Below are 12,658 nucleotides of genomic sequence, written 5' to 3' on the forward strand. Positions count from 1 at the left end.
GATACTGTCTACCTCTCCCCTGCAGGTCTGTCTCCTTGACTGCAGTTAATGTTACAGAGCTGACCAGGATGTCTGCTTCTTAAAGGGCTATGGTGGTGAACTGGTGGGAGGGGCCGTTAACTCGTATGGAAGAGACATACCAGACTTACCTTTATTCTATTTATCATAGGTTGTTCTACTCTTTATAATGTATATAACACTTTGGAGAAAATAGCAATGTACTGTTCAATCAATATTGTTCATTTTTGATGTCTGGAGAATTTTGGAACAGGAACAGGTTTCTCAGGTTCAACTTCTATGCTGTATAAGGCAAAATAATATATATCTGTAATGAGACAAGTCGTTCATGCAATGTTATTGCCTCACTTGTGTGTTTTTCTACAGCTAAGTGAGAAGTACGGATCAGTGTATACCATGTACTTGGCACATAGCCCTGTTATTGTGCTGGTTGGGTATGATGCTGTGAAGGAAGCACTGCTAGATAACAGCGATGCGTTTAGTGAAAGAGGTGCATCGGAAATCATCAAACAAGTCTTCCAAACTAATGGTAAGAAAACAAAGGGCCATATTAAATCATTTTAATATAAGGAAATCATTTTGTGTGCTTAATATATTTAGAAAAAACTCAATATTAGTAGGTAGATTGTCCCAAGTCATGGTTTTCCTCTGTGTGCTGCCATGTTCAGTGCTCTGTATCTCTCTGCTGTCTGACTGACACCTCTTGTGATGTAGTTTATGATTCTGAACAGACAGGGACTGTTCAGTGACAACAGAAGGATATGTTTGAAATGAGGTGTAATTTTAATATAAACTTCTCATTTCAGACAGTTTCTGTACCCCCCACTCCCTAGTGTTAGGCTGAGCTCAGAAATCCAGCTGCGCTACCGCTCTGCTGGGCGATGTGTGCTCATCCCCAGCAGACAGAATGATGCGATTGGAGGCGGGACTTTAAAAAAAAAAAAAAAAAAAAAACTGTGTGTTTGTGATTGGCTGGCAAAGTACACGGGACGCAGCTGCCACTTGAAATCATAACGTCCATTGTCGTCTTCAAGTGCAGCGGCGACAACGCTGTACTTCACCACCAGGGGTCGTTTTCAGTTTGAAAACTCCCACCAACCAAAGCTAGAGAGTGTCGAACGTGCGCGCGCACGTCGCATCGCAGCCCGTCTGAACTCAGCCTTAGGTCGTGCTTATAGTGGCAGTGACTCGACGTTGCCCAAAAACAAAAGCATTGCCTCCGCCGCCGCCGCCGCATGCACTTATAGAGCGAGCGACATCACTGTCGCGAAAACTGGTAGCCGGCAAAATTTGATTTTTGAACCAATCTAGTTGCCGGAATTACGCACCGCCGCTGCCCGGCGAAATATAACTTTCGGCGGTGGCGTCACCCGTCGTGTCGCTGTAGGCACGGCCTTAGAAGTATCTTTGCTGTTAGAATATTTAGTTACTTTGTATCTTCCTGTCATTTGGGGAAGTTATTTGACATTATACTGATGTCTACGAGACCTTTACCTTTACATGGCAACTTTATTATACTACATTTTCTTTCTGTAAAGCACAAGAAGAAGAAGACTACTTAAATGTTGGGATTGCAAAAAATTAAAAGTGGGATAGTACCGTTGTGGGCAAATAGTGACTGTAAGGAATTGGAACACGTCCTCTGAGGCGTGTTCCCTCCTTACCTGTTCTCACAGTCCTCTACTCTGGCACCAGCGCGTGCGCACCCCCCCGCTCCGCTTACAGAGGGCGCACGCACAGCTCTTCTAGAGTGCCACAGAGCTTGGCTCCGCCCCCTCGGATGCGCCTTGCTTCTCTCACGCGGCGTGCACACGTGACGTGCACCGCTCCAAAGCTGCGTGCCAAGTATTCTCCCAGCTCACTTGTCTCCTGCAGCCAATCCTTGCCTCCGCCTCCACTCTGTCTCCCCTGCTATTGGTTCCCGTGTCCTACTTATACCCTGCTGTGCCCTTCCTGCTTTGCTGAGCATAACTAGTTGTATCCTTGTGCTTCTACGTCTGTTGTGCCTTGCTCCCTGTCTTGTGCTTCTCTCTACAGTTAACCCCTCGTGTACCGACCTGGCTTGTTCTTGGAAACTCCTTTGGATACTGACCCCGGCTTACCCTCGACTCTGCTGACTTCACAAACCCCGACCACGGCTACACGGACTAGCACTATTCTGACCTCTCCAACCCCAGACCACAGCTATACGAACTTTGACCATTCTAATCTCTCCAACCCAAGACCTTGGCAAGTTTCAGGACTAACCCACTCTCTCCATCCCAGACCAGGCTATGTTGACAATCTGCCTGCCAGGCACGCTTCCGCTGCTGTGGGTGCGTGGTTCAATACTTCCCCACCTCTGTCCTGGGGTCCTGTCTTGCTCGTGGGCAGCGCAAGCGTTACAGTGGCCCAATGAATCGAAGAAACTGATTAATGGAAATTAAAGGCAACTCATTGCATTTCATTGGTGTCCTTGTATATGAAATTGTAACAGCCTCTCCTTCAGATGCTTACCCTGCTAACCACATTTGAAAACGAATCAGTTGTACTGTGCCTGTTTTCAGGGCAGCTCGATAATGTTAACTTTTTTGCTGGCAAGGATAGTTTCCACCTGCGTGACCAAGCAAAATGTAACTGTATATTTGTTTAACTATGATTCATGTGAGATAATTTCTACATACCTATGCAAACTAGAGTACAGCATATAAAGTTTTTTTTTTTTCTCGTTATAAATTGAGCTTTCCATTGGTACCCTTCTGATGTATAATATGTGACCAAATTATGATGTCATAATTATGAAAAACAAATGAAAAATTCTACTAATTTTCTTGGTATTTTCCCATATATTTCTAACAAATTGAACGATGTCATTAAAATTAATTCATACTGCTGCGGCCGAGTTTATTCGAGTATTTGCCCGTTCTCGGCCGCAGCAGTAACCTGGCGCGCGCCGGAGGGTGCCAGGCGCGCGCCGAAGCAGCGGAGGAGCGCCCTCCGATCGGGGCGCTCTCCCTCCCGCTGCCGGGTCCGCCGGGTCCCCCGGAACCCCCTGCCACCGTCCCCCACATCGCGGGACACCAGGGCTCCCTCGGGGAGCCCTGGACGCGCGTGCAGGGGGCGCAGGCACCGGTGATGCGCGGCACGCTGAGGGAGTGCGGCTAGCATGCCGGGGCATCCCCCGGCTTGCGGTGCTAGCCGTGCTGCAATAAAGTGTGTCGGTAGTGTACTAAATGTTATTACCCTGTGTCCCATGTTTTCACTGATACCACTTATCTATAGATTTACATGATGTTGGGGCAAAAATATTGTTAATGACAAACTACTCTCCGGCATAAAAATACTCTCATGAAAGTATATATTTTCTGAGGTAAACACCATTGGGAATTTACACATGCATAATGTGCTTCCTCCAATAACAATTCTAGCCAGAAATTTTTTTTGAAAACAGTTTCATTGATATTTTTTTCTCATAATGTATATTTACACTAACTTCAGATTTTCACATCCTTCGCAAGGTAAAACACTCATTTACAGTAGCAGAAAAAATACCCCTACTGAAGTATATATTTTATGAAAGTACACACCCAAATGCAGACATGGGTATTTTTGTCTATCTCCTCATTTATTTCCAGGAATCACCTTTTCACTCCCAAAAGTACAGTATTTGTTACATCCAGGGACAATGTCTTTTGCACATTTTTGCAATAGCATTTTAGACTGTGCTTTCTTTCAGTGTTCTGCATGTACTCAAAAAATGCAGCATATAAAAAGTTGATTTTAATTTGGTCATTGGACCTCATTAATCTAATTAGCATGCAAAACAATAAGGAAAACTGTTTCAATATTAACCACCCAAAAAATAATAATTTTGTCTACTTTAAAAAAAAATATAACATTTAATAGATTTTCTCTCTTCTTAGTTAAGTATTTTTGATATGAAAAAAGTATCATATTGGACTGGTTTTGGTTAACATTACATTAAATAGGCTAAGGAAGCTTCATGCATCTGGGTCTACGGTTAAAGGAGGAGGTAAATATCTGTGGTTTTCCATTCTGAGATATTGGAACATGTCAGATGTTGACGCTGGGATGATGGACCGTAGGTGCCAGAAAATGCTTTTAATATGGGCAGTGGTTCCAGTGTTTTCATCATTAATCCCAAGTAGAATATTAGAGCTATTCATAAATCTCAGGAGCAGACATCAACTCTGTTATACAGTAACATCATCTTCTAATTTAACTATGAGAAGCTGCTTTGTTAAAACAAGCTTATTTATCAATAATATTTGTGAATCTTCAGGGGTCATCCTAAGCAACGGGGAACGCTGGAAGCAGCTGCGTCGCTTCTCCCTAACGACCCTGAGGAATTTTGGGATGGGGAAGAGGAGCATTGAGGAAAGGATCCAAGAAGAAGCGCAATGTCTTGGGGATGGATTTAGGATGAACAAAGGTTGGTGAAGATAGTCTGTGATTGACTTTTAATAAAGAGTCAATGAAGCAACAGGAACGTTGCTTCAATTAAATGCGAAATACCTTATCTCATAATTACTCACTAGTAATATATTACCTACTTTATACCTGTAATTATTTTCTGAATAAGGGAGTTTGAGAAGGAGCCCTGTTTGTCTTAAATATGAATATTTCGGTAGAAACAAGTGTAGACAAACGGACAATCAAAGTATAGAGATAATACTATACAATGCAGGAATAAGAGAACCAGAGACAGTAATAAGTCCCACTGTATTTGTCGTAGAGTAGTGTAGTTTGGTTGCAGGTAAGTTCTAGATAGATGAAATTACAGTGCACAGAGCTATCCCAACTACACTGGTCTCTTCTTCATGTGTACAGAGCTTTCCAAACCTCAGGTTTCTTCATGTGGGCGCTGTGAAGTAAATGTGTTAATTAAGTCAGACCACTGTAAAGCTTGAAAGTGTATTTAAAATTCCATAAAGTAAAACATTTAGAGTAACACATCTATAGTTACAGGATGATCACTTAAAGGGGCAATGAGACGTACCTTTAGCCGTTAAATATATATATATTTTAAAATGTACATAGTGTGGTCGTTTGCTCAGAAACATTTAATTCCCCCAAAAGTAACTGTTACATTCATTTTTCACAAGATACAAATACGTGAATTACTTTTCTCTAGTCACACTGAATTTTACCATAGCAAATACTTCTGTTTACCTGTTTGACTTACTGTACAGCATCATATTTGCTTTGCAAACAAAGAATACAACAAATGACATTAGATGCAGATTGTAATAAAAACAAAGCTTTTGCTTACCATATAAATATTAAAGTCTTTTTTTAAATACTTATACTTGTCTGATTTTTAAAAAAAAGTCTTCAGTTCCACTGCATTTAACATATCAAACACTGTCCTTTGTTTACTTTGGTCCTAGAAGGGACTGACCCTTTAACAGATTCTATAACTCTTATGATAGATGCCCCGTTTGATCCCACATACCTGCTGGGATTGGCTGTCTCCAACGTGATCTGCTCCATCGTCTTTGGTGAGCGGTTCGACTATAAAGATGAGAAGTTTATGACCCTGCTCTCCTTGATTAGGGAGATTTCTCAGCTGCTCGCCACACCCCTTGGGCAGGTGAGACATTTCAAAGAAAGACAGGTACTCTTGTGGGAAGAAGAGGACAGAAGTAGTAACATCAGTGTAGTTGAAATTGGAGAACATGTTCCATTGGCATTGTGTCTGTCAATTTGTCATGTCTGTCTCTCTAGCCATCTGTCTGTCTATTCATCTATCATCTATATAGTCCTCCATCCCTTTACCTGCCTAGGTAGAAATGGGGCAGATGTCATACTGTATACATGTTATTTTTGTGACAGCTTCTCAACATATTTCCGAAAATCCTTCGCCTCTTCCCTGGCCCCCACCAGAAAGTGTTCACAAATTTTGACAAGCTGAAAGAATTTGTGATGGACACCGTGAAAAACCACCGAGACACGCTGGACGTAAATTGCCCACGGGACTTTATCGACTGCTTCCTCATGAGGATGGAGGAGGTGAGATTCGGCCAGTCTGGATTTTCCACTTATTGGTAATAACTGTGATACAGTATCTACAGAACTCTTCTGCAATGGTAGAATTAGTTCTGGTCTACTACAACTAGATCCCCTCCAGTACAAAACAAAAAAAACATACAGCTATTTATCTCTTTCTGATTTTTATCACTTTCAAATTCAACTATTTTTTAGATATACTGTAGAAGAGTTCATTGCCCCTCGGGTGTATTATTGTGGATAATCTTTGATATTCTGCATCAGCATTGCCATTGAATCCTATAGAAACTCTGATATTCAACATTATACCAGGACACAGTATGTTGTGTTATCTAGTGTACAATGTCACCCGCTATATTTGTATAGCTTATGACATTGTTTCCACATACAGCCCTCTATAACTCAGGACGTCTGAGACTTTCCATAGGGCTAAAAAACAATATTGGTGTACACTGGCGACACACTTTATTTGAGCTTGGCTAGTCCCACGAATTCGGGTATACCCGGGTGTATTGAGGTTTGTGACTGTTTTCTGCCCGAGTACATTGAGTTATTTTCCAAGCAGGGATTGAAGCATTTTATTCCCGCTGGCTGCAATACTGCAAAGTATATATATATAAACTGCATTACAATTCATGAATTTATGCCATCTGGTAGACACGCGAAGCATTGCAGCCTATTAAACCCTAATCATTATCATTTAACAGATCAGCCGCCCATCAGCCAGGCATGAACCCAGGCTGGGAAGGCAAATGCAACGGGGCTTGTCAGAGGTTAGGAGTGGCGCATTCCAGGTATCTGCCAGGTACATACCGGGTATTTGCTCGAATAAAGTGTGTCGGTGCAGTATGTGGGAGATGTGCGCAGAGGGTAACACCGGAGACGTTTTAGGAGAAATAAACGTAGGCTTTATTAGCCAGCAGCTTTAAATAGAAACAAAATTAGAGAAGAAAATAATAACCAGGCCTGACCCCATGTAGGGGACTAACTAACATTCAGCAGTCCCTATCTGAGTACTAGAAGGCTAGGCCTCTTTCCAACCTTTTTACACCAGTTCAAACAGTGGTACTTTTAGGCAGAGTGCTTTCCACGTCAGGCCAGGGTCTGTGGTGTTGTCTGTGGAGGTTCCAGGGATAGTTTTTCCTTGGAACAGAGTCTCTCCTCCCCTGGAATCTGTCTGGCAGCACAGACTCTCTCTGTTCTAGAGATCCCCTGCAGTCTGTACTGCAGGCTTGATGAGCCAGGTGGAGACTGGTCAATTAACTCCTGCTGAAATTATCCAGTTCCCTGCCGGACTCATCAGCTAAACACAGACTTTATTTTGTAAGCCTTTTAGACAGAGGAAAGGCCCTGTTATAAGGTATTATAGCCCTATATATTAAATCAGAAATGACATTGACATCTATTTTGCTACTGTGAATCTTCAGTACATACATGGCATGCTTCATTGTTCTATCTAGTGTGATGTGTTGGGATATATTGTGATTTTATGCCCCCTATATTTTACCATGGAATTCTCTGAAATCTGTGTGATGCTCTGCATTACCCAGGGATATGTTAAGTTATCAGGAGAACAACGCATGTGTGACATCTGTATGTATATATAGATGTGTATATATATATATAATGGACAGAAGAAGAAAGCGCACAACCCATAGCGTAAAAACGTACATATAGTTTAATAAAAATATATTGAGAGGGAAACAAGCTCACTCACAGACCTCATGGATGGTGTAGAAACTTGAAATCTTTGGAGTCCTGGGTTGTCAGTCTCTCCACACCAGATATCATTCATATCCTTTGAAAAAGTCAGTGTGTCTGACGAAACGCGTCAGGAAGCAGCGCCGACACAACATCATCAACAAGGGTCGGAAGCAGTGGCAAGCTTCCAGCCCTGCTGCACACAGTCCCAGAATTGGCGCGGTTGATAGCCGGTCTGGTGTGGAGAGACTGACAACCCAGGACTCAAAAGATTTCAAGTTTCTACACCATCCATGAGTTCTGTGACCTTGGGACACGAGCGGGCGCGTTTGTTCCATCTGACGCTGCAGGAGATCTTGCCATGCTGTTCCCGTGTGGTGATATTATATTCATACATGCCCAATTACTTTTTATGTTTGTGAGTGAGCTTGTTTCCCTCTTAATATATTTTTATTAAACTATTTGTACGTTTTTACGCTATGGGTTGTGCGCTTTCTTCTTCAGTCCTATAGATTTTTGTGGAACTGGTCTATCTGCTGAAAGCTGCCCCACACCCATTCAAGCGACAACAACTGACTGGACAATCTGATGAGTGGATTATTATCATCTTTTTATTTTTTATGATTCACTGCTTTACCTGTTTTATTTTTGATATTACAGCTCAACCCCGTTATAATGCGGTCCTTTGGGTCCACAAGCCCAAGACCGCGTTACAACCGGGGTCGCGTTAAAATTTCACCCGCATCAGCTCTCGAGCCTCCTCATTACAGATCATTATTAATACATCATTATTAATTATTAGTAAATAATTATTACTTAATAAAGAATAATAAATAATAATGATATATTATTTATAAATTATATAATATTATTAAAATAATATTTTTTTATAAATTTAAATTATAATATACTATATCATACAGGAATTGAACGCAGGACCCTTTCATATGTTGGTTAGGATTTCTACCTCTGCAACACAGAAGCTGTGTGATGTCATAGACATCTAGAAATAGACTTAAGATTTAACAGTGACATGTACCCTGTGGCCATGGTTTTGATAAATATAGTTATAGGGTATGTCTTGTCACACCAAGCCTATGGTGTAGAGGTAAGAGGCAAGGCATTGGTATCAGAATGTCCCGAGTTCAATCCCTGCATGTGTTTTGTACAAAATGTATTAATGTTTGTGTGTCTGTCTGATAGTCAATAAAGCATTGAATTGAATGCTTGAAAAAAAAAATACGATGGCACGCGACGGGCCGAGAGATGAGCACGTGGACAGCAGGAGGAGAGAGATGAGCGTGTGGACAGGACAGCTGGAAGAGTAGAGCGTAAGGTGGCAAAATTGAGGATTTGAGATGCAGATAAGGCGGCAAAATGGAGGCTTTCAATTCGGGAGCCATGCTCAGACCGCGTTATAAGCGGATTCGCGTTGTAGTGGATCGCGCTATAACGGGGTTGAGCTGTATTTGTTTTTACTTTAAATGTATTACTTGTCATTACTAGTCTTTTGATATATATATATTGTGGTGCCATCGCTGTCCTCTAGGGGCTGAATGGGGAAGCTATTGGACTTTTTCACCACAAAGAGTTAATTTAATCCTCCTTGGAAAGGCTATTCAGGTGATAACTAATGAAGCTAATCAACCTGTTCAGAATAGTCAGGAAGTGCTTTAAAATGCTGGAAGCTGTAAGGCACAGAGAGACAGTTTATCCCAGAGAAGGGATGAGACAGAGGAGCTCCCCAGCTAATGGAGGCTGGTAAAAGAAGTCTGAGAGACACTGCTGAGAGAGCTGTGCTGAAGCAGTGACGTCTGGTTGCAGAGGACCTTAAAGGACTAAAGATAAGGCAAGCGCTTTGTTATTATCTGCAGAGACTTTGTATGCAATGTACATGTTTTGGGGCTGACAACTGGCTTAGCTGGCAGCCGGGTTAGTAAGGGTTGCTGCTGAAATGTGTAGTTAGCTTTCCTAAAGGAAATAGGATTTGATTTTATTATTTGGTTTTTCTCAAAGGGACGGTGGGCCTATTCATATTATTTATTCCTGTAAATAAACCCCAAGTATAGAGAAATACAGTGTTTCCTGCCTCATTTGGGACAAAAGAGACTGCAATGTGGTGTCGGCATCACAATATATATATATATATATAACAAAAACGAATGTTGTTCTGACTAGGAATTTATTAAATGTATTTTATTTATATATTTTATTTTAAAGCAGGGTTGGGGGCGGGACTAGGTGGCGAGTAGATTTTTTCTTGGGCGAGTAGATTTTTGGAAGATTTGTCGAACACTGTGTATGTATGTATGTATGTATGTATGTATGTATGGGCAGTTAAGATATATAGGGTAAATAAGATATCCAGAGAGAGTGTGGGTGAGAGACAGAGAGAGTGTGGGTGAGAGACAGAGAGAGTGTGGGTGAGAGACAGAGAGAGTGTGGGTGAGAGACAGAGAGAGTGTGGGTGAGAGACAGAGAGAGTGTGGGTGAGAGACAGAGAGAGTGTGGGTGAGAGACAGGGAGAGTGTGGGTGAGACAGAGACAGGGAGGGGAGAGAGACAGGGAGGAGATGGGGGGAGGGGACTGACTGATGGGGGGAACTGGGTGGGGAGATGGTGACTGACTGGGTGACTTTGACTGACTAGGTGGGGGGGTGACTGATTGGGGGGTACCTCTGGTGTCCTACACACACACACTCCCCCCATACACACACACACACACCCATACACACACACACACACACACACTCCCCCATATACACACACACACACACACCCACACACACACACCCACACCCATATACACCCCCATATACACCCCCATACACACACACACACACACACACACACACACACACACACACACACACACACACACACACACACACACACACCCATATACACACACACCCATACACACACACACTCCCCCATATACACACATACACACACACACTCCCCCATATACACACACACACACACCCACACACACACTCCCCATACACACACACACACACACACACCCATATACACACTCCCATATACACACACCCACACTCCCATATACACACACCCACACTCCCATATACACACACCCACACTCCCATATACACCCACCCACACCCACACACTCCCATATACACACACACTCCCATATACACACACACTCCCATATACACACACACACTCCCATATACACACACACACGCACACTCCCATATACACACACACACGCACACGCACACTCCCATATACACACACACTCCCATATACACACACTCCCATATACACAAACACTCCCATATATACACACACACACACACTTTCTCTCCCATATATACACACACACACACACACACACACACACACACACACACACACACACACACACACACACACACACACACACACACACACAATTTCTCTCCCATATACACACACACATACTTTCTCTCCCATATATATATATATATATACACACACACACACACACACACACACACACACACACACACACACACACACACACACACACACACACACACACACACTCTACTCACACACGGGGAGGGGGTCAGAAGAGAGGAAAGGCCGTGACCAGCACCACCACACCCCTCCCCCTCCTCCTGCGCCAATCTCCTGCCCTGCACAGGCAGCGGGAGCACCGGGCATGTGGGGTCTTCCCGCCTCCCCCCCTCCACCACCGCACGGCAGGCAGCGGGAGCGCCGAGGACGTGGGGAGAAGAACCCCCCCCCCCGCTACCACCTCCATGCAAGCAGCGGGACCGCCGGGGACGTTGGGGGATCGAGGTGAAGCAGGGACCTGAGGGACATCCCCGCTCCAATCTCCCAGCCACGCGGGCAGACACAGGGATCGGGGTGAAGCGGGGACCTGAGGGACATCCCCGCTCCAATCTCCCAGCCACGCGGGCAGACACAGAGATCGGGGTGAAGCGGGGACCTGAGGGACATCCCCGCTCCAATCTCCCGGCCCCGCGGGCAGACACAGGGATCAGGGTGAAGCGGGGACCTGAGGGACATCCCCGCTCCAATCTCCCAGCCCCGCGGGCTGACACGGGGGGAATCAGGGACAGGAGAACACCCCCACTACCACCTCCATAACTGCGGGCAGCAGGAGCGCCGGGGAGGGAGGGAGGTGGGGGAAGGCACAGATAGTACTTACTGTGTCCTCCATGGGAAAAGAATGGCCGCTCGTTGGGGGCGGGCTCATATAGAGCCTGGCCGCGCGCCCACAAAGCCTGGGAGCGCGCACCAATCAGCTGTCATGTAGGGGGAGCTTTTTTTTTCAGTGCGAGCAGGGAAAATTTCAGCGCAAGCAGGGAAATTTAAAAAAACAAACACGTGTGCTGTTTGGGCCAATATTTACTCGCCCGGAGGTTAAATCCACCCGCCCCGGGCGTGTAAATGTATATCATTGTCGAACACTGTACATATATATATATATATACATACGTGTGTGCACGCGTGAAAGAAGAAAAGTTTAAAGCGCACACATTCAAACCACCTTTAAAATTAAATAAAGCAAAACATTTCATACCATATATATTTTGGTGTAGTGCCTGGTCTGAGGTCTGATTCCTCAAAGGAGAGGTACAGTATTATACAGAAAAAGACCAAAGGCGCAATCAGAATATAGGAAAATGCCCTATATAGGGGGTGGGAGAATTATAGGACCACTGAAATAGTGTATGTGTGCAAAATCAACTAAACATCAATGCAAGTGATGGCATAAATAAAGTAATAACTCAACAGAAGTATAGTACATAGTTTCTTTCATGATGATGATGTTGTCACGAGAGACCAGGCATTTACAGACCAGTCTATAACACTGAGCAATACGAGTTGATGAAACAGGCAAACACACTATGAAACCCAAAATATATGAGAAAGACACACTTACTGGGGGT

The 12,658-nt window shown here is 43.8% G+C and overlaps 1 protein-coding gene across 2 annotated transcripts in view; it reads left to right on the top strand.

The window, feature by feature from the left end:
* The first annotated feature begins 366 nt into the window (after positions 1 to 366).
* LOC142498672 (cytochrome P450 2C8-like) overlaps positions 367 to 12,658 on the top strand; it is a 38,954-nt gene continuing 26,662 nt past the window's right edge. The window contains exons 1-4 of one of the 2 annotated variants that reach the window (XM_075606931.1): positions 367 to 547; positions 4,301 to 4,450; positions 5,451 to 5,611; positions 5,854 to 6,030. In XM_075606931.1, coding sequence (XP_075463046.1) covers positions 415 to 547; positions 4,301 to 4,450; positions 5,451 to 5,611; positions 5,854 to 6,030 — 621 coding nt within the window. In that variant the 5' untranslated portion in view covers positions 367 to 414. The remainder of the gene's footprint in view (positions 548 to 4,300; positions 4,451 to 5,450; positions 5,612 to 5,853; positions 6,031 to 12,658) is intronic. The other variant, XM_075606930.1, reaches the window with a different exon arrangement.

The sequence above is a fragment of the Ascaphus truei genome, chromosome 7 (genome assembly GCF_040206685.1).
Source record: "Ascaphus truei isolate aAscTru1 chromosome 7, aAscTru1.hap1, whole genome shotgun sequence".
In the NCBI taxonomy this organism is placed as follows: Eukaryota; Metazoa; Chordata; class Amphibia; order Anura; family Ascaphidae; genus Ascaphus; species Ascaphus truei.